This window comes from Antechinus flavipes, chromosome X (genome assembly GCF_016432865.1).
Source record: "Antechinus flavipes isolate AdamAnt ecotype Samford, QLD, Australia chromosome X, AdamAnt_v2, whole genome shotgun sequence".
Taxonomy (NCBI): domain Eukaryota; kingdom Metazoa; phylum Chordata; class Mammalia; order Dasyuromorphia; family Dasyuridae; genus Antechinus; species Antechinus flavipes.
Window position 1 is genome coordinate 46212719 of NC_067404.1, and position 23276 is coordinate 46235994.

Consider the following 23276-nt stretch of genomic DNA (forward strand, 5'->3'; position numbering starts at 1 on the left):
GATGCCCCTCCAGTTTTACAAGAGGAAGTGTGTGGAAAATGGTAATTTTATATCCCCTTTCTCATATAACCCTAAAAGTCCTAGCCCATCTGACACTAAATCCAGAACACATTCCACTCACTACATTACTCTTCCACTCTATATGGCTCCCATACCAGATGGCTGGGTGATCTTGGACCAGCTCTCTTCGAATTGCAGTTAAAAAAAAGAGGGGGGAGGCCTTTGTTTTGGTGAGGGTAATATGAAGGTACTTCTCAACCATAGTCTTGGAATTTTAAGATGAGGACAGCAAAGAAGGGGAAGTAGGCCGTTTCAGACACAGGGAGAATCCAGCCTGTGAACTCCCACCCCCAGCCACCCATTTCAGCCCCTCCATCCCAAGAAAACATTTTCAAATATTGTACAACACAGATTTTATTCAAGGAAATGTTGAGTTTTCCAATAAATTATAATAATAAAAAAGATACCAAAAAGATAAAGGGGGGGCTCTACTAGCAGCTAAGACCCCTTGGGGAAAAACGAGACAAAAAAAAAAACCTATTTTAAAGTTGAGTCAAAACAAAGAAAAAACAAGAAAGAAACAAGAAATCCCCCAAGGGTTGGAATCTTTTTCAACAACAAACAACAACAACAACAACAACAACAGTAAATGCCAACTTTCTCCCCATCAGCTGGATACAGAATCCAACTTCAGCGGCAATAATGAATGAACACAAGAGGTACTTTAGTGGAGGCTGGAAGCCTGGAGCAGGTAGCCAGAGCAGAGAAGCACCTCTGACCTGGAGCTTCCCCCTCCCCCCAAACTCCTACTACAGATTGTCCAAAGCCCTCAGCTCTGGTAACATCTTGTGGCCAGAGCTACGGAACAGACAGAGGCAGAAAAATGACTTGGTACTTTGATCTTAAAATGGAATCGGTATGGTGGCCACACACTTACTACCCACTAACAGCCAATAGCCACACATCCCTGCTGACCTTTGAGATTCCAAGATGACCATCAAGCAGAAAGCTCATCTGCAAAGCTCCTTCCCTGCCCTTTGCCATGCCCACATCCTAATTCCTACAATCTCCCCAACTTTCAGGACCATTGGAAATAGGTAAGACCTTAATGACTGCTGTCTTCTGTTAGCCCCAGGGGGATTTTTTTGGTCTAGTTTGGCTAACAGATCTTTCATACCGTTTGGCACCGAAACTTGCTTATTTCCAAAAGGCTGAATCGGGTTGGCTTTCTCGGTCAGGTAGAATAACATTTCTTCCATGTCAAAAATAATTTTCAGGAGATTGAAGAGCCATTTGGAGCATGGCTTCCAATGTCCCTCCATTAAGTATGCTTAAGGAACAAGTGCCCAATGCACAAACAGAATAAAAGGACTGTATGTCAAGCACTTCTAATGGCATTTTCAAGAGAAGGCAAGAATGAGTCACTTCCTATTGTGGCTCTCAAGGGGTGGAGTGGGGTGATTTCCCCATCAAGCAATTTGATGGGCAAACCAACCTGCTTACTAATAAAAGTTAAATAAAAAAACAAATCGGGGGGTGGGCATGAAGGGAACAAAGGACCTACTGGTCCACTCAATGAACAATTCAGAAAGATGGTAAAGGTTGGGGTAATAAGGTGCTTTGTTGGCCCCGATGTCATCTGGTAAACTGTTGCCTCTTTAACCTAATACTTCAAAAGGTGGTTGTGTGTTATACTAGAAGTTCCTCAAATATTGTATACCTTGATCATAAACCCTTGAAGGAGCATGTTTTTGGGTGAGCAAGGGGATTCTGATTGCCCTTTGGTACTGAGGATGAATGGCAGGAAGTTCCTGAGGATTCTGAGGTTAGCCCCAACACTTTTATGTGGTGTCTAAGTGCTGTTTGGGAAGATGAGATTCCAAGGCTGGGAGGAAGTCCCAGGGACACCCAGAGCCAATTATTCCTCATACCTGCACCGCCCAGATGGAAGGACTTACATCCTCAAGGTACCCAAGTTGCAATCAATTTGGTTGTGGGCCTCTGAGGCCAATGGGCCATTAGAACTAAGTTCCTTTTCCAGTAGTCACTAAGGTTCAGTTGCTGGATATGGTTCGAGAGAAGGGAAGATGGCCCTAGCCATTGGAGGCACATAAACAGATTGAGACACATAAATGTCACTATAGTAAAAGTGCACAAATTCTGGCAGTGAGACGAGTAAGTCACCCAAGGAGCCTTACCCAGCCAGACCTTCTCCAAAGTGATACTACTGGTAAAGTGGGGGTGCAAATGGGAATGGGGGGGAAGAGAGCCAAAGATGTTTCAGATAAATGACCAGATACAAATCTCATCTAAAGCAAAATAGTGCATATCAGTCTAGAATGTTCACATCTCAAATCCCAAGTCTAGGGTGCTAAACACAGATAAGACAGTCAGATTTGGGCAACAAACAGATTTGGAGAACACTGAAGTGTTAATACGTATCTCTTTGTCCCATAAAGATAAAGCACATAACTACCAAAATGTGGAGACTTTGGCTTGGCAATATGTCGAGTTTGAAATTCTCTAATGTATAAGGACATGTCATTTGTGTTTTGGTGGGTGGAGGAGCTACTAAAAGACTCCCCTAAGTACTGTAAACTGTAGATTTTTGATGGCCAGCAGCCTCAAAGCTGTGCAACTCCCCTGGTGGCAAAAACTCTTTCAACTAATTCTTAATACTCAAAGCTAATGATCCTCCAAACTAGAATCTCAGGAAGGGGTGGAGGATGTGAGATGAAGAGAATTAGTCTTCATCACCGCTAAGCAGGAACCCCAAGAGGAACTGGATAGCATGCTGGCGATCAGTTGGAGTCTGTCTTGACATCAGATTAGGTGAAGGTCGCAGCAGGAGTCCAGAGAAGAGATTGGCTGGAGGAAGAAGGAAGAAGGCAGACCTACTGATTAGGCTACACCTACGCATGGACTCAGAGGGTGGGATGAGATTACAGAGAAAAATGATTTGAGTGCCTTCTGTCCAATCAAATCAGAGAGCAGCTTCTGAAAAAACCCAGCCATGAATGCAAAGAAACCTTACCAATCATGTTGACGTTGATATTATTTGTCTTAGAATGCTTCAAGAGCTCCCGAAGGAAAGACATCAGGTACCGGAAAACGTTTCTGTGACACCGTGGAAGATGTGAAATCACCTGTTTAAAAAAAAAAAAGCATCAGGAAGAAGGAAATAGAGGCACTGCCAAAAACCTGTTTATACCTCAAAATTTATAACACCCTCCCCACCCCTTCTTCATCTTGACCAATGCACAAATTAATGGAGGCTGTGAAACCATCCCAGAGTGGCAAATTTTATTGGCTACAGCTCCAAATTTTACACACGGGTCTGTTAAAGATAACCTGACAACCCACTGCTTACTTTGGAACAACACCTGCCAAGTTATGACACACAAGGAGAGCTAATGGTCTTCTTGCCTGACTCCCATTCACCCAGTAGGCCAAGCCATACTATTGCCACTTTTATTGGTGTGCTCTGCCTCACCAGTAGCTCAGTATTACAATCTGCTTGTTTCCACCTTCCCCATGCAGATCAACCCAGGAACAACTAGGCCAAACAAATGAGATCTCCCCAATGTCATTTAGTGTGGCCGGTAGAAAGTTGTCAGGTTCACACTGATCTATCTCAGTGGAGCTAGAAATTCTCAAGTGCTACTCATACACCAAAAAGAGAAAATGGCTACCAACCACTCTAAACGGGATCCCAAAGATATATAACTTTATATAGAAAGGGCCATTAATTTCACCTTGGAATACAAGAGTGGTTACCTCACTATGTTTTCTACAAACAAAAAAAAGGCTAACCAAAAAAGCAGCAAAAAGAATAGAGAATGATACAATTTAAGTTCTAAGTCTTAAGGATCCAAAGTATCAACTTTAACATCCTACCATGAAAAAAACAAACCTACTGATTTTTCTTGTACATGACAACTACAGGAATGTTTTAAAGGAAATGCACATATTTAACCCATATTAGATTATCTGCTTGCTATCTTTGGGAGGGGAAGAAGAAAGGGAAGGATGGAGAAAAATTTGGAAACTAAGTTTTACCAAAACAAATGTTGAAAACTAACTTTATATGTATTTGGAAAATAATGCCATTGAAAATATAAAAAAAAAAAGAAAGAAAAAACTAGACCTAGACCCAAGTTATCACATGGCCACTGACTTGACTTTGCCTAAGAGTTGTCCCTTAGGGTGGGCCATTCCAACTACATTGTCTCCTCAGATGGAAGAACTGACCTGTCGAGAGAGGCGTGGGTCATGGGAATAGTCAAGGCATCTCTGATATAGTTCATAACAAATGACGGGCTCTGGTAGGGCTTCCAGGAAGATGAGAAGTGCTTCGGCCACAGAGTGATTGCTACCAGCTGAACAAACATAGGTCAAGGAGCAGATATCCTCACGACTATGAAGGCAACAACTCTAAACTAGGTTGTATGCCCACTTCCCTGAGCTCTACCAGGATTTGTTTTTCTTGTTTATGTCCCACTGATTCTCACAGGGGTTTCACATTTTATTGCCTCTGAAGATTCTTAGAATCAGCACCCTTAAGATGTAAGAGCTGGTGGGAACCAGGATTTCTTCTTGGATTCAGGGTCAGTGTTTTTTAAAGTCTACGATTCTGATTCCCATCTGGCCAAACAACCATGGTTCTTTTCCACTCCTAAGAGGCTAATACTTGGTCCACAGTGCTACGCTAAAGACCAGTGTTCAAGAATTGATCTGCTATTAACTAGATAGTCCTGGGCAAATCATTGGCTCTCTTATCTAGAAAGCTTATGAGGCTTCTACATGAACTTGGTTTGTAATTTGCATTGGTGGAAATAAGTCCCACACTGGAAGTCCTCTATGCTGAAAAAATCTCAGATTCCTTGTGTAGAGAATGAAAACATAACTACCAAGATGGAAAGGAAGGCAAAAAAGGTGCTGGGGGTGCATTGAATTTCCTAAACCAGTATTGAAAAGGATACGGATTGTCTCAGGAATGCTGGTATCCAGGCAATCAATGATTTGTTGTAATTCTTCTTGCATGCCAGGGGTCTGGAACAGGTCCTCCTATCGAAGAAGTCAAGAGTGAGGGGAAACAAACCAAATCCCAGAAATCCTAGGATTACAGAGATCGGTTAGCAACTGAAAACAGCAGTGAGAAGGCAAAAGGAGGGGTAGCATTTGGATGAGACACAGAAATGGACACATCAGAATAGAAATTTTTTAAAAAATGCCTTTTCCTGAATTATCTTTAAAAATGGATGTGATGGAGGCTGCATTACAACATAAGAAAATCATGTTCTCATTTCTCTCTGCAGAAGATGCTGAAAAAATGAATTTTCCCTAGATCAGGTAGACAACTTTGAGCACTCAACTTGGGAAGTGAGGCAAGATCATCAGTAAAGCAGAATCATATATTATTCATGTTACTAAAGGGTGAAAAGATATTTTACAATCTTTTTTTCCCCTTGTTCTGGTTTTGCCTCAAGAGACATCATTCTCTGCTGAAGAATTGAGGTCAATCTAAAAAGGCACATTAAGTACAAGTCTTAAAACTATCCGATTTCAATTTTTCTGAGGCTTTTAAAATATTACGTCTATATAAAAAGCAATGCTCCTCAAACTGATTTTTGGGGACAGAGAATAACTTGGAATTTAGAAAACCTAAATTCAAATTGCAGTTCTGCCTCTCAACTTGCTGGGGGATTTCAGGCAAATTACCTAGCCCTAATCAGGATCCTAGTCTTAAATGTAAACTGGGAAAAAGAGCAAACACTTTCTTACCTTAAGAGTAATAATTTGTGGCTCTAATGAAGTCATGTATATAAAATTTTAGAAAGGGACAACCAGTAAAATCACAAATGTGTAACAATATTTTGAAAAGTGAAAACCATACAAATTGAAGGAATCATAACTTCACACAGCACTCACCTACATTCAAAGGAAACACAAAAAATATCTCCCACTTACCTGTTGGCAGCTATTTTTATACAAGTGATCCACTAAAAGCCAGATTTCTTTGGGAACCTGAAGAGGTCTGTCACCAACACTCCCCTCCGAAGGAGCCAATGGCAGAAGAGGGCTTTCCTAATTATCAAAATGGAAAAAGAAATTGAAGGTCAACAGTTGACATTAAAAGAGGCTCCTAGGGTTATTTAATTCCTTATATCTGTGAGTAGCAATATAGCTTCCCTTTCATCTTTGATAGTTCTCAATCGGTCCCTGCCATAGACATATCTGGATGGAAGCACACATGACTAAATTCCTTAGTCAATCCCCCTAATCCCTTTTTTAAAAAATCTCCTATATATGTCTGGCACTGCCATGCTGGAGCTTCTAATGTTTTCCAGGTTTTCTTTAGGCACTGTTGAGGAAATGCTTTGTAGGGCTATACCTCTATGCTTCTGGTAGACCCATCTCTTTTAAGTTATAAGCCATTTTAGACCAATGATAGTGAGAGCCAGAGCTCTATATTCATACTGTAGCATGGGCTATAAACCAATGGGGTGTGACTGAAAATTATGTGATAAACATCAATAGTTCAAGAGCCTTCATTTAGCTTCTGAAGATTGATGAATGTTAAACTCTGTTCATGGAAGGCTCATGAAAACCAGCCCCATTACTGCCACTAACTTGGGTACAAATCTTGTGATCTTAAGCATGAACATATCGAAACACTCAAGAGCCAATTAACTTAATTTGACCTAAAGTCAAATGCAACCTCAGACACCAACTAGCTGTGTGACTCTAGACAAGGCACTTCATTTCTACCTTAATCCACTGGAGAAAGAAGTGGCAAACCACACCAGTATTTTTGCCAAGAAAACACCATTGGTGTGTTATCACAGTTCAAGTGATCACAAAGAGTAAGACAAGACTAACTCTTTTCCTCCACTGTACAATGTAGGAAGGAACTAGGTAACTGCCTATATTTACTTTTCTCCTCTAAAATGGAATACAGTTCTCTTTGTAATATATAAATTTATATTGTGAGAGAGAGAGAGAGAGAGAGTGTGTGTGTGTGTGAATCCGGCAAAAAGAAATGGCAGAATTAGTGCCCATGTAGAAAAATGCATGTCTCATTCTATTCTTCTAATCCACTTTCCACCAACATCACCATCTCTGATGTGCACACATTACTTTTTAGCATGATTTTTTAAAAGTTGAATTCCCAATTCTCTCCTTCCCTCTTGCCTTTTCCCTACCCATTGAGAAGACAAGCCATTATATGAAGGTAGGGCAAGTTGACTTTTACAATTTTTAAGATACATTAGTAAACTTTATTTTAATTTTCAAGGGCAACACGAATGTGCTATGGCTCCCCTCTAGAATATGCAGAGCCACGTAACACCGAAAGCATCATTAAGGCCAGCTGCAGGTCACTGTCATGCCAGATGCTATTAAAAACTCTCCACAAATATCTTTAATCTATTCTAAATTGAGAGACTCGGAGTCCTGCCTCTAAACAGGCTCTTCCCATAGTTAGTGATTCAGCTCTAGAAACTCTCTAGGAACAGATGAAGATTTTGAGACCAGTGTTCTAATGATTTATCAGTACTGTTAACCTAATTATAGCAGTTATAATAAGTGACGGAAATCTTTCTTTTAGTTCTGTCCTCCATGAAGATGGAATACTGAGCCTTCCCTCATTTTTTTCATAAACCTTTGTAACACTGAAGAGTCACATCTTATTTTTTTTAAATCTGCATTCAGAACCCTTACAGTCCTATTGCTTTTCTGCACTGGCAGCACAATGACTAGACTTGCATAGTTAATGTCTTTCCTTTACTTTGGACATATTCAGGAGAGGGTTAACCCGAAGGGGAAAATACAAAGAGTGAAACCAGAGAAACTCGGAACCCACCAATTGATTGCATTACCTTTTCAACAAAGGTGTCTTCTCCCTGAAAGAAGAGCAGGAAGAGAATGTTATTCACAGACAGAAAATGGTTAAATTTACAGAAATAGAAGCAGAAAACAGTATTATCAGAACTAACCAGATCTTCTGACAATGTTTTAAAATCGTCTTGGATTGTTCAATAAGTGGGAAACATGTAGCACAATTCCCAACATACCACAAATACACACTTTTTAAAATAGGGATGTTAGAGGAAACAGTCACAGGGAATCTTACTCAGAGCAGTCATGAAAAATGTATTTTTGTTTCTTAACAGGGAAAAAAAAGCCCATTAGCAATCCCTGACTTAACATCCCCACATATAAATGGCTACTTGAGAATGTATGACCTTAACCAGTGGGCTCTAGGAACTTCCTTTCTTGTTTATTAAAGACCAAGTTTTTGCTGCCCATTCTTACCTCGTTTCAGTGCTGGTCTGAAGTACATCTAGAATAGCAGGACCAAGAAGGCAGAGATGGAAAGAGGGAAGATGGAAAGTCCTCCAAGTCATTTTTCTTCCCTCTACCTCACTGGCCATTCATTGTTCTACCCAAAGTTGGCCTTACCCACAGAATCTCTGTCCCACCTCTTCCCAGAGATCTAGAAGGCATACTGACTTTGAGCAATTAAAGGTCACTTCGATCCTTTCTCACTTATGTGTTCCTTTGCCTTTCACTACAGTAAAAAAGGAGAAAGGCAGTAGGGAGCCAACAGATAAAGGCCTGAACCTTGTTATTCCTATTTCTTCTGTTAGATGTAGAAAACATCTAATAAGATGCGGGTGTTTTCAGGGACAGAAATGTAGGGGAGAATGGCCCAGTACAAAGAGAACCACTTGTTGCACTGGGCCAGAGAAGAAGAGAAACTGTGGTTGTAAGTAACAGGTGACAACAGTGGAAAGAGAAGTGGGTAGATCAATCACTAGGAGTCTTAGAATAAGAAATAAGGGGGTAATAGGGAAGCAGCTCAGATTGATGACACTATAGAAGCCAAATGTCCTTCCCAGAGTTCTTGAGGTTTCTTGAGGCAAACCATTCCTAGTTTGGAATCTAGAGTCTGACTGCTTTGGCTAGATTTTGAGCTTCTCGCAAGCTGAAATTCCAGATGAATGTCCCCACAAAGATGCTGTCAGACACAGCTCTTGGTTCTATAATACCAGTACTAGTAAAACATTGGCCTTTCTTCATGCACACCATTAAATATGCTTTTGGGAGCTGCCCTGGGAACCCAACCATTGGGCATGATAACAAAAGAAAAACCCTTCATGCGATTGTCTCCCTGCTGTCTCTCATGAGACCATGACAAGTGTGAAGATATTCAATGGTTACATAAAGAGAGGCTAAATGACTTGTCCAAGATCCCATAGTTGGTAAGTGGTAGAGTAGGAATTTGAACTGCGTCCTCTGACATCCCCAGTGCTTTCAACACGTGCGGGAATTTTGATGTTGATGGCAGCATCTGAGCGGTCTTGAAAGAAAGAGAAGATTTTGCAAGAGAAAAAGAGAGTTGGGTTGGCAGAAAGAGGTTTGGGTAGGCCATTTAAGCAGAAGGAATGCTGTGACCATGAGCAAAAGTGGTGAGGCAGCCATACAAGGCAACATCCAGAGGCTACTGTGACATTGGAAATTGACAGGTTAGGGGAAAAGTGGAAATTAGGTAGACAAGGTAAATCGGAAACATAAGAGAGAGCCTATGATGCCAGACTAAGTGGTCTGAATGCTATCCTGTGGCAATGAGCAGCAACTCAGGAACAAGAACATTTGTAGCCAGAGGGTGATGATTTAAAGCAGTGTTTTAGAAATATTAATCCAATGATGGGATATAGGCTGGATTAAAAAGACGGAGAGGTCAGAAGGAAGAAAACCAGTTAGGAGGTGAACTGAATGATCAGGGGAAGGAGGTAGGAGGAAGGGCAAGAACTCCTAGAACAAAACGCCTACTCCTTTTGCTTTTCATTTGTCTTATTTGTCTTAGCCTGGGGTTACGAGACAGTGAACTAGGAATGAAATGGCTAGGAAGAGGATTGATATGAGGAAGTCACATCAATGAATGAATGGAGAATAGACATTTCTGACTGGATCCTGGGGAGGAACGAGGGTGAGGATGACAGCTATTCTGTAAAAATTCCTCATGTCTGGGAAGGAGAAAGTAGGGAGAACTTCAAGCCTAGACTCAAAGCTGAAAAGGGCTCCCTAAGGTGCCCAGTTGGGGCTCCTTTCCCTTAGCCAGGGAAGGGTGGGTCAAATTTGTTAAAAAATGCCTAAGTGGTCACTGCACAGCAGAAATAAACTTCCCAAGCACAAAATTGTCCAGCCAGTGCAGTGGCCTGTGGCCTACTAAAGAGCTACTCCCTGGGAAGGCTAAAATGTCTTTACTCCTAATTACATTTGCATAGAGGATGGTTTTTTCAGGCCTTGAAATCTCATACTCAATGTGAATTGGTGTTCAAAATAAAAAAGCAAAAAAGCTACTGGAAATCAAAGCTCTCTAACTATACACAGATGAAGTGGAATGAGGAGTCAGAAAAAGAGTAAATCCTGAAAGTATTTAGATCTAAGGGCTTTCTTTATTCTTATTCCCTTCCTAAGGAACTCCTCTCCCCCAAATGGTTTTGCTACTTATTCTTCAACCTTTTATTTTCCTTTGGGTCATCCAAATGACCCAAATCCAATCCACACCTTCCATTAGATTCTAGTCATCCTATTTTCAGTTTACTCTAACACCTTCCCATTTGACAGCCTCCCTTGAACTCAGGGAAACTAAAGTTCCATGTCCTGTCTGACACATCCTAACTTTCCGCTGCTCTAAGCAACTCCAGGAGAGAAACGGCATCCATTGGGAGAAGAGTTTACACATTTGGGAGTTTTCTATATCAATGAAGCTACAAGTTGAGTCCTTATCCTTTTCTCATGAAATTCCTCATTTCTAGCCTCCCTCCAGGTCAGTCAACCGAATGCCCACTATTTGCTAAGTGCTGGCGATACAAACTGATGTCAAACAAAAACAATCCAGCCTAGTTCCCTTTCTCGTGGAGCTTGCAGTCTAATGTGGGGGGAGAAGGAGAAAGAGGGAGGGAGGGAGAGTTCTCCCTGCACTAGACATACAAATTGATCATATTGTATATCCTCCAAAGCCTTCCAAGTGGCTTAGGGATCAAAGACTAACTCCTGTTAGTGAATTTCAGGCACTCCAATAATCCATCCTTCTCCTATATAGAGAGATTGATGAATGACTGCTATTTACTAAATCCTTGCTATCTACTCCAACCAGAGAAACCTTGGGACTTCTTTGTACTTTTCACTTCTTGATTCAAACTGTTCCCCTGTTTATATTAGAAGGAACTCTCCTACAATAAGTACTCTTCAGGTCTCTGGATCTGATTCAAAATTGAGTTCTTTCAGAAAGTTTTCCCCCATTTGTCCCAGAATCACTTTCTACTGTGTACTGAACTTAGCTAATTTCTTCATATGTCATATGAACGATCTATGTGTCATATCTATAATCTCAAATTGTATGACTTTGAGATTAGCTCACTAATCAATCAAGTTCAAGGACTGGAACAAACTTTCCAAGAAATTTTTAAAATCTATTATTAACTCCAAACTGCAGAATTTACTGCCGCTGACTTTGTAAAACATGGATTTGCCAGAGCAGAATGACAAAGTGCCCAACATATTAGAAATAATTCAGGGAGTACGTCTGGTGTTAAGATTAGGGAAATCAGTTCAATGCCATGTGCCAGGCATTGTGCTAAGTATTAGAGACAAAAAGGGGCAAAAGATAATCCCTGATCCTATGGAGATGCCAATCTAATGGGGGAGACAACATGCAAACAATTATGTACAAAGCAAATTACATATGGTAGCCTAAGCCCAGACACCTGAAAGGTGGTTAAGAAAAGGGTGAGGGAGAGCAGGAATTACGGCCAGCAAACTGAAAATCTAGATCCATGGAAAAAAGAGCTTTACTTTTTTTTACGTTCACATTTTAAAGTGAATAATATAGCACAGTATACCAGTTTGTGACACTACTATCTCATAATATTGAACTACCTTCTTGTGGCTGGGAATATAAAAAATATTAAAGGAAAACGTGTTAGAAGGTCATAATTAAGTCAATTGACAGGATGGGAGTGTGAGTACTAAAGACAGCTCACAAGTAATCTTAGATTTGCTCTTTGCTGCCAAACATTAATTTGAATCACTTAGCCCTGAAACATAGCCCCTGCTTGGGGAGAATGCAGGAATTGGAGAATATTGGAATACTGAGAGCTGTAAAGGAAATGAGGATACCAAATTCCACAGACTATAGGAAGAAAAAGCTAGCAGAAAGCAGGTTACAACTAAACACAGCTTTTTAATTAGAATTCCATTTAAAAGGATGGTCTTTCTAAGGGGTGGGAGATAATTTAATAATAAAATATGCTTCAAATCACCCTTATAAACAGGGACTGATAGAAACCAGGATGGAAGAGGCCTTTCTGCAGAGCCAGTGTTTCAAGTATCAGATCTTTACATAGGATGGCTTAACTTGAAGCTCTAACATCATTTTACTACTTGGTAATAGCAGTTAGTGCCAAAAGAGTAGTACACGGCTGCAATTTAATTTCTCAGCTTTTACCAGTCAAAAATAAAGTTGGGAAGTATCTTTATTAAATGATATCATTGGCATTCTAAGTGATGAAGCAGTAAATATGAAAGACTGTGATATAGAGATAGAAGAGAACAGGTATCATGAGAAATAATCAGAAATGTTGGGCTCTCATGTGTTGAGGGAAATCATTCTCTTTCAAACAGGATTAAAGAACCCTGTTGTAGCAGCAAGAAGGCTCCAGGGAAATAAGTAAATTTCAAGGAAGGATATAGGAATTAGATAGAAGTGTTTTCATGTATTTGAGTCATAGCCGAGATAATGCTATGGCAACAGAACAGACTACCCACAGACAAGTCAGCTGCCCGCTGTTGCCCACCTGCCCACCACTGTTTCTGTGGCTGTACCCCTCCCATGGCCAACTCAATCATTTGCTACAGTTGGGCCTGAATGTTAATGTCATGTGTGGCCATCATTTCATCTAATTTACTCTGGCTCAAAACCAAGAGTTCCAAACTTTTAGAGCCAGAACAGATATGTAGAAAAGCCTAACGCCATTTGTATAGGGGAGAAAAGTTCTTATCAATTTTCTACTATTGAGAATAAACATTACTTTCATAATCAACGTTTGGCTGGAGAAACAGAGAATAACTCCCTTCTAAGCAGCTACATACTCAAAGGTCCCTACTCCAGAAAAATACCTGGGTTCATTAGAGAGACAGTCAATGGTAGTGAGCAGAGCAATAGATTAGCAATTGAGAAGACCTCATTTCTGATCCTGGTTATAACATGGACTTGCTAAGAAATGTTAACCAAGTTACTATGTCTATGCCACAGGATCCTCATTCACACAGAGATTTCTGCACAGAACACAATTAAGCTATGAATGAATACTACCCTAGAATGCTATTGGTAAGACAACATATGAGAAAGTGCTTTCTCTGAAATGGAAAGACTTAAATTTCATTCACTGGAGTTGATCTGTCAAATCACTAGCAGCCCAGCACCAGCTACAACATTTTTAAAGACCTTTTATTTCCCTCTAGTCTATTGGCATAGAGGTCATCCTTGACCTATAAATTCTGTTATTAACCCAAGAGTGGAGGGAAAAAAATTAGACAACGACAAAAGATCAACACAAGATGACAGACGCATGGAGGTGAGAGGTTAAGCACGGCAAATGTCCTTCTGGGAATTCTCCTTACCAGGTCGATGAGTTTGGTAACAGGAACTTCTCGAATTGGTCTTTTCATACGGCACAAAGCTTCCAAGGATGTGCCAAAGCAGCTAGGGAGGTAATTTCCACTGATGGTCAAGAAGTAATCTTTGCCTCGATCCAAATGAAGGACAAGAATATCTTCAATCTTATCTTCTCCAGAATTCAGGATTGTCACTGAGTCTTTACTGACATAGACATCCAAGGAAATATCAACAGTCTCACCTGAAATGAGGCAGACAGAACTTGGCTATACAAACATTCAGAGGAAAAGTAGATAATTTTTCAAAAGAAGAAATCTGAATGCTTAACTATCATGTGAAAAAAACCCACTCCAAATCACTAATAAAAGCAACTTGGAAGTTTCACCTGATATCCAGCCAAGACAAAGATAATAAAGGATGGAAATAATGTAGGATGGACTGTGGAAACAGAGGTACACAAATAAAACAGTGTAGCATGGACCTTAGAATCAGTCTACTTGCTCTAAGAAAGTAACTGAGAAACATCTTAGTAAATACTATGGAAAACTTTATTATAAAAGTGGCTCAACCACTCAAGCCTTTTGACACTGCTACTGGGAATGAACACCAAGGTGCTCAAAGATAAATTTGTGCAAGTCCCAATACCAAAATATTCATAGAAACACTTTTTTTTGGTGGAAACAAAAAACCTGGAAATAAAGGAGGGCTCCATTGACTGGGGAACAGTTGAAAAAATTGTAGTAAAACAACATAATAGCACATTATTGTGCTCTAAAAAATTATGAAAATGAGAAATACAGATTAACAAGAAAGGATCTGCTCATCTAAGAAGAACCAGGAGAAAATACACAATGATCACAAGAATGGAAAGGAAAACATCCTTAAAAGACATCAGACCAGTGTTGATATCAGAATGTTCATCTCACTATAGTGACCAATTAAAGGATTAAATTAAAGGCCTAATGAGGAACCATAATACCTCTTCTTCTCTCAGAAGAGAAGTGGTGAATTAAGGGTACAGGATGAAGCATATGCCATCAAGCATGGTCAATATGTTGCTCTGTTTAGCTTAACTGTCCTTCTCTGTTACAAGGAAGGGTTCTATTTTTAGGGAAGGACAGAGGGACATATATGGAATGTGCTAAGCAAGTGATAGCAATGTAAGTAAAATTTAAAGGAAAAACAATAATAATATGACATCCAAAGATGCCTCCAAGAGAATTAAATGCCAATGGAGGCAGGGGTAGAAGAGGTAGATGTTAGAAACATAAAACATAGTACCCTCCCCCCAACACAAAGAAAGTGAAAGTAAGAACCACAATTAGAAAAGATAAGGGAAAGAAATGCAGTCTTTAGAAAGTAAGTGCTGTGAGCACTGAAGATAAAAGAAGGAACTCACTTGGTTCTAAGTAGCCTTCACAGGGTTCAGCCCGAAGCCAGGGTTTGCAGTATTGGCTGTCACTGAGTTTAGGGATGAAGGAAAAATGGCAGGGCACGTGGCCGTTGTTGGTGACCTGGAATTTCTGCTTCTGCAGCTGACGGAATTTCACCTTCTCAAATACAAACTGGAGAATGAGAATAAGGGGAAAATAATTCATGTCATCAGCAGGGGGAATGAAGTTGGGCCAGTGACTTCAAAGGGGATCTAGATAATGGGCACCAGAGCTAGTCTTTGCTAAATATGTTGCTACCAGTTGAACTCCATCACTAAGCCCAGACCATGCCCTCCCAACATGCTTCCTCTGCCACCTGACTCCCTGTAGTTGGTGTTCATCCTATGATTGAGTCCCTAAATGGATGCTGGAAGAGGGGAGCAGGGGAAGGAATAAAGGGAGCAGGTATGTATGTTGGCCAGCCCTTGTCACTGCTAATTCTCCAAGTCACCACTCTTGGTGTCTCAGTAATCTGAGCTTCACCAGGGTCAACTACTGCTAATGGCCTTGTGACCAAATCCAGTTTCGGAATTTCTACTCAAGAGTGTTAAGGAGATGAAATCCGCAGAAACTTTGAAAGGGAAGTAATCCCAATTTCCTCTAGCCTAGCTGATATACAAGACATGCAAAGGAGGCCCATGATCCAACTCACTTCTCTCTTGCTGAGTTCTAATGAAGGAAGAAAATCATTTTCCATTCTATCCATAATGCGAACACTGTCCTCAAATACTTTTCTGTATCTTCTGTCATCCACTACTTTCACCTGAAAAAAAAAACAGGCCACTTTTCAGTTTCATATGTCATCCTCCTCCTATATCTCACTGACTCCAAGCCTTCAAACAATCCTGAAATGATCATTAACAATCATCCAGGGATAATACTGAACCCTAAACACAGTAGCGGGCAATTATCTGGCTGCCTTCCCATGAATTAAAATCTCAAATGATCAAGAAAATGGATAATAATTGACTATTTAGGATGAGTTTTTCAAGGTGCTAAATTCTTTGGTAAAAGAAATATGACGTGGCAAAATGAGTTCTTATAAATCAAAATGATACCAACCGATACAAAATGTATTAGGTGCTGCTGTCATTATTATTTATAATAATGCCAATAAGTGACAATGCTAAAAGACAGGCAGCATAGCACAGTGGAAAATTGAACTGGGGAGACTTAAGCTTGAGTCCTGACTCTGCACTTAGGTGAATTCACATGAATTAATCAACCTCTCCAACCCTCGATTTCTTCATTTGTAAAATGGGGATAATACAAGTTCCTATCTCACAGGAAAATCTTGAGTCAATTAGGTCCATAAGCTTGTGAGGAAAGCTTTGTACAAACTTAAGTGTTACAGAAATGTGAATTATCATGATGGTAATAACAGGACAAATTGTTAAAGGAAGCAACACATTGGGCTCTGTAGATGACGCCAAGAGGTGTAACAACATTATTCATATTTTCAGAAACAGACCCTAAAAAAGATACTAGAATAAAGTCATGATAACAGACCAATTAGTTGCAGCCAACAAATGGGAAACATTTTCCAACCCGCTACACTTGGTAATTTAGCATGGCTTATTAATGTGGCTATTGAGTTCAATAACTTCACATTAACCAGTGGCCAGAAGAAGTCACTGGAAGAATATTTCTGAAATCAAGGTAGCTACTTAAACAAGTAGGACAGTTTCCCATCCCAGTTGAGTACTTTATAGAAGTGGAGCTAACTCTGCCAAAGTGGCCTACCCCAAACTCTGCACTGCTTCTCGCAACTTGGTACCTCAGCACAGGCCAGAACATTCTCTTCACCTCTGCCTCTAAGAATCCCCTTTCTAGTTTCAGCTCAGGTCGTACCTCCTACCCAAGGCCTTTTTTGCCTCTTCCCAGCCCTAAATATTATTTTGTATTTCCTCAGCTGTGTAGAGGCTGTACCCTCAATATAAGTTACCTGAGGGCAAAAGACGTTTGGTTTTTGTGTGTGGTACATAGTAGGCACCTCATAAATGCTTATGAAATTGAATTTTACAAGTAATATTATTTCTAGATATATCTGTAAGTGTTAGGAGATTTTAATTTCAACAAGCCATGACTGTAATATGTTTCTTCGCTAGGACCCATCATGTAATAATGCAGTAAGGCCAACTTCACTGAGCTCTAGGCTCAGGTCACAGCATTTCTGGAAAACCAATGAAGCTACTGAGGGGGTGCCATCTGCATCAGTGGGGGGACGAAATCATGCAGCTTTGAAGTACTAAGGAAGCATTTTAATCAGAGCACCTCATAAAGAAATACTGCACCAATTTTATAGATAAAGAAACAGCCACAGAAAAGTTAAGGAATGTTCCTGAAAGCAACATAGCTCCTTGGGTGGTCTAGGACTCAGAGTTTCTAATTGCTACTGAAATCCTTACTAATGAACTGAAAGTGCTTAGAGGAGAGGCGAGGGAAACCTTAAACCCTTGGATTAATTTTCACTGGCCTACAACTAGTTCTCTGCTACTAATTATCTCTTGGGCATCCCTTCTTCCTCTACTTGACATCCATTCATCTCTAGATACGAAAATGCATCATTTCTTCTTCTTTTTTTCTTTTAACACCCCCAAAATGCATCATTTTAAAAGTCTTCTGCAGTAACAGTCTAGAATCTCTCAGGTGGAAATGTTACTCAGTGAACTCTTGAGTAGTTCACTCAGAGTGAACTATGGTAGGAGGAATCAGAGCACTATTAAATTCAACATTCAGGTAGGGGAGAAAAAAAGAATTTCCTCACTTATTCCACTTCAGAAAAAAGAGAATATGGCAAAATACAGGTAAGGTGTTAGTTAAGAAATAAGTATCAAGGTGAAATGTTCAGTCACTGTCTCACAAGAGGCTTGAAGTCTATTTTAAAACACCATATTAATAGCGTAACATTTCTATCAAAAGTGCGAGGTATTAAAAAAACAACCTTCCTTTCCTTACCCAAACAAACCACCACCCAGGACTGACTGGCAAATTCAAAGAGCCTATTGAAGGGAAATAAGGTACTTTTCAAAAACTGGATGGTTATTTACTGTTCGTTGTTTGCTTGTTTTTTTTCCCCCTTTTGATCTGATTTTTCTTGTGCAGCATGATAAATGTAGAAATAGGTTTAGAAGAACTTGCCTGTGTTTAATCTATATTGGATTACTTGCTATCTAGAGGAGGGGGGAAGAAGAATTTGGAACATTTGAGTTTTGCAAGGACAAAATGTTGAAAAATATCTTTGCATATATTATGAAAAATAAAAAGCTAGTATAAAAAAACCTAGATGGTTAACAAAGTGAAGTCTGCACAGTTTGACAGGTGAGAAATTTGAAATTAGGACGAACAACTAAGAAAACAGTAATGAAACTCTTTTAAAAAAAACACCAAGGGGTAGAAAACAGCTACAGAATATTTATTATGCAAGGGCACAAACACCACAGCGGATCAAATGTTCTTCCAGCCCAATGCTCTGGCCTTTGGGAGAACATGAGAATAATGCCCAAGGTTTTGTCTTCAGAAGATCAAAATTGTAATCTGGAGATCTGGGTCTAACTCCTAGCTCCAACACATAAACAGCTGAGGAAATAACTCAATTGCATGAGCCTGTTTCCTCATCTGTGAAATGGGAATAACATATGGACTAATTATCACCTTAAACAGTTGTAATCAAAGTTCTTAAATCTTAAAAATTGCTAGAAGGAGATATGACTGTTGAGTGACCAACTTTCTCTGCTAGAGTTAAAAATCAGGGATTAAAAGTAGGCCCGAGAAAAAAAAGAAAGAGCATGAAACAGGAGAGGGGCCCTGGGCTGGATAGGTAAGATATGATGGTCTCTTCCCTGTTGCTTCTGTTTTTCCTTTCTCTTTGATGCCACTTCCTCCATCTTTCTTGGGTTGGAGGGCCACTTTTTCCAGTGCCAAAAGTACAAGATCAAAAAATACTTTAAACCTTTATATAACTGTCCTTAATTTGAAAAGCAAATGATTTGTCTTTCATAGTTTTCTCATCTAAGAAAGGAAACCAAAATCCCAAAGAACTTTTTATTTAGAAAGGTTGGGGTACCTTAAACCACTACAAATATACAAAGGATTTTGGTGTGCTGTCCTTTATCATTTTCTGCATAGCAAGAGTTAAGAGAAGAACATTCTGAACCCCAACCTAACTTGCGAGCGGCCATTTGGACACATGCAACGCATTGAAGGCACCACACTTTGCAGTGTTAGGATCTGGAAGGCCAGCATTCTCCTCTGAGGAGATGTCCCATTACTTCCCGCCTCAATAATATCCCAAATCCCAATCTTGGCCCAAGCTATGGTCAGATCCAATCAAGATTGGTTCTGTAGACTTGGATTGGTACAGGACTCTTCACCTGTGCATTTCTCCTAAGTCATATCCTTAACCTAGCCCAGAACCAAACCAGCCTGCAAAGAAGGCAGCAGAGGTCTAAGACCTTTGTCCAGCTCCATTTCTTCACATATCGTTTTTTCTCTAGGATTGAGCTCACATTTCTAGGGCAACACAGCCTGCTTATAACAGCACCACTGTTATAAGTGTATATATAGCCGAGTCTGGGCCCCAGCTTAACCACAGGGTGGTCATATGACCGTGGGCCTCAAGTTTTTTCATTTCCTTGTATCTCCTGCCTACCTCACAAAGCGGTGAAAATCAAACAGGATAACATCCACAAAAGTGCTTCATAAATTGTAAAGCACTAGACAGAAGGTAGAAATATTGCCTCCTCATCTCTGTATGAGCCATCCCACTGGGGAATCCCCTTACCAGCACAGAACTGAGTCTCCCCATGGGGGCTTTATCCCATTAGGCCCACATCCCTGGGAGGATCTCAGCTGCCTAGAAAGGACCCTATGGCCAAGGCAGGGTTGTCTGGCTGGCTGGCATGTTTCGTGGCTGTTCGGTGCCCTTTAAAGGTGCTGAAATGTGAGAGTTGCTCCTAAGTCTTTGTAAACTTCGAACTTCTTCTGAATGAGAAATGTTGTTGACTGACACTGCCGCTGACTGAACTATTCCCAAGTTGAGGAAAACAGGCGTCCTGCTTCATGGAAGTCATAGCATCACAGGACTTAGCTAAAAGAGCCCAGCCCATTCAAAGGTTCTTAAGCGTTTTTAGTGTCCTGGATCCTTTGGTCAGTCTGGTAAGACCTATGGATCCCTTCTCAGAATCATGTTTGTAAATCCATAAAACAAACTATACATGGTTATTACAAAGAAAACCAATTATATTGAAATATGTTGATCAAAATATTCAAGAGAACAACTTCAAGGACCCCTGATTTAGTTCAACCCTCATCATTTTTCAGAACAGAAAGAAACTGAGGTCCAGAGAAAAGGAATGAGTTTAATCCTGAATCCTTAATCCTGAAATTGATTGTTTGACTGAGAATCCCATTTGTCTTTGAGTGAATTACTTCCCGAATAATGCTCTTGAGACAAAGGAAGACACTTCATAAATGCTTGGTGAAAAAAAAACCCCAACAAAAATGCACTTACCCCAATGAGGAAGACAGAACTGACAGGTTTGTGGTCACTGGTTTTAAGCTCCATGTGACTCCAGTAGCGCAGCTGATTAATGTTACTCCCTCTCCAAAGGATTCGGTCACACCATGCAGGAGTACGACATTTCCCACTGCAAAAAAGGAATGAGCTCATCAACACCAAGTTGGGTGAGTCCAATGGTAAATCTGACCTGAAGTCCCCTCTCTGCCTTGTAGCGTGCCAAGGAACGTGCTGTGGGAAGTCACAAGAGTGACCTTGAGCACAACCCTAGCCCTCCCAGCAGAACGGAAGGGAGCTATCCATCGCGGCCAACTAGAATGGGAAAGCCTGGACAACATACCATTCTTAATAAAAGGGATTTCCCTGTCCTTGACTTCAGGCTCACTGTCTTCAAATTTTGGATATAAAACTGAGAAGTTTTCATGAAGTTATGACTTTTGTCTTCTCATAATCAAATTCAAATTTAGAGGTATCAAAACAAATGTAAGAACATATAACTTTGCTCACAGTGTATTAGAAGGCCAGTGAAGAGACCTAGTTCAATAATCTGCTGAGAAAAGAGGGAAACCTTTGCCCTGGATGCAGAAGGTGGCTATAGACCAAAATGCAAAGGCAAGATCTGTCCAAATCGCCTCAGGGGTGTTGGTTTGCATCTGTATAGTTCAATGCTAGTGACAGAAGCATCACAACAATCCCCATCTAAGACAGCTAAGCATGCCTGGTGCCTATGCCATTGCTTCTACCTGAGAATTCTGCATTCAGCCAGATATGAAATGGTGAACAGCAAGGGCTTAGGAAGAAGCTAACAAAGAGGTGGCAGGAACTTGCCCAGAGGGGGAACAAAATCTTGAGGGGCAGGGATTAAAAGATCAGAGGTTCCCAAGGAAGGTTCCATTGCTTTTTGATCACCTCTCCCCTTCACTCTTCTGGGATCCTCACAGCTATCACTCCTTCCTCACTCTGATACCCCCATAACCCTCAAAATAGTAATTCTCTATCAGAGTAGTTTAGAAAGATCCAGAGGAGTAGGAGGAGTAGTGGTGGTAGTGGATGAATAAGAAGGCAGCAAATCTAAGCACATCTTTGGTGATATTAAAATATGAGAAGGGACCGTCAGCATGAATTTGCTTTCCCAACGTCACCAACAGAAATAATGATGTCTGTCCTTGTGGACATGTATTATTTAACACCAGAACTTAATTCCACCCCAACAAAAACTTCTCGGATATTATATTGTTCTTTTTACCACTGACACTCCACAGAAGGATTTAGGATGTTTCAAAGGCAAGTTTCATCAGGCCTTAAGTTATTCTAGGAGGTGGCTCCTGCTTTACCTGGAATCCCATCTGTCTGTTTTCGGGTCAAACTTGTAGGTGGGCATAAATCTAATTTCCCCTTCAGTAAAGTCAGCAAATGCCTTCTTGTGAGAACGTTGAATGTTTAGCTAGAGAAGGAAAGAAGCATCTTAGTATACACTATCATCAAGTTAATCACCACCCTTTCCTAGTTTCTAAGTACCCATTTCTAGAGCCCCCAAAGCTCTTTGAAAGAAAGACAATTAGTTTTCCATCTTAGGAATCAACAGCTCCTCTGAGCACTTCTAAAGCACCCATTTCATAACAAGTAAGAGGCTCATTAGTAGCATCCAGCCATGTCTCTGAGCTAATGGGGGTCAAGGATAAAATGGAAAAATTAAATCTCTAGCTTCTACCAATAATTTTTACCACTAGGGACAGGGTTGAATTTTTCAGTTCTTCCTTAATCAATTATTTTTACCATAGTGATACACGAGTAGCAAAATTGATGCTTAGGAGAGCAAAATGGCTAAAAGATGAGCTGAGCAGCAGTAAAAAAAAAGAAAAGATGGGGGAAACATGGATAATCAGTCCTAAAATTAACCTCAATACAGACATGAGAGTAGAAATTCACAAAGTAAGTCTTGGAACTTTTAAGGACAGGGATTCAGAGAATGTTGGAGCCTACAAAGGGACTTGTAGACAATAAGGGATAATCTAGCTCCCAACTTGTTAAACTGTAGTTTGTGACCCCATGTTGGGTTTCACAAATGAATGTGGGGGTTGCGAAATTATGACCTGCTATCAGTACATGTTTGATTTGTATTTCCACTTTGCATATCTATATGCCCGGAATCACATAAAAATTTCTCAGGCAAAAAAGGGTCGCGGGTGGAAAACTTTAAGAAGCCCTAATCTAGTCCGATTTCACTTTAGAGCTTTCCCTCCAAACTTCTTAAATCTATCTAACCAACAACTAACAAGTATTCATTAAGTTTTTGCTATGTGCTTCTCAGCTGAGAATCCCATCTCTTAACTTCAGTGAAAATCTGTGATGCTGTTCACTGACAGTTCCCTCTTCTCCCCTCCTCATCTCACGTCACTCAGAAGTCTTCCCCCAACTTCTCCTTCACCCCTCATCATCCCCACGCTCTCCCTAATCTTCAATCTCCCCCCTCCTCCTAGCCATTTCCCTCCTGATAACAAACATGCCCATGTCTTTCCACTTGATCTGTCCATGGCTATGATCATCCTTCATCTTACCATTAATGCCTCTACTTCCTCTTCTCTCTTTTTCTTCTTAACTTTCTGTGGTCTGGCTTCTTACCTCAACATTGAACTGA

At 40.4% G+C, this 23276-nt stretch overlaps 1 protein-coding gene across 2 annotated transcripts in view; it reads right to left on the reverse strand.

Moving 5' to 3' along the window:
* Window positions 1–396: 396 nt before the first annotated feature.
* Window positions 397–23276, reverse strand: part of OCRL (OCRL inositol polyphosphate-5-phosphatase) — a 56225-nt gene continuing 33345 nt past the window's right edge. For both annotated transcript variants that reach the window (XM_051968010.1, XM_051968011.1), the window contains exons 13-23: window positions 21973–22082; window positions 20633–20768; window positions 15773–15883; window positions 15087–15252; window positions 13693–13928; window positions 7881–7904; window positions 5971–6087; window positions 4983–5067; window positions 4252–4379; window positions 3035–3146; window positions 397–2868 (exon numbers count right to left, since the gene is read on the reverse strand). In XM_051968010.1, the coding sequence (XP_051823970.1) occupies window positions 2744–2868; window positions 3035–3146; window positions 4252–4379; window positions 4983–5067; window positions 5971–6087; window positions 7881–7904; window positions 13693–13928; window positions 15087–15252; window positions 15773–15883; window positions 20633–20768; window positions 21973–22082 (1350 nt within the window). In that variant the 3' untranslated portion in view covers window positions 397–2743. The remainder of the gene's footprint in view (window positions 2869–3034; window positions 3147–4251; window positions 4380–4982; window positions 5068–5970; window positions 6088–7880; window positions 7905–13692; window positions 13929–15086; window positions 15253–15772; window positions 15884–20632; window positions 20769–21972; window positions 22083–23276) is intronic.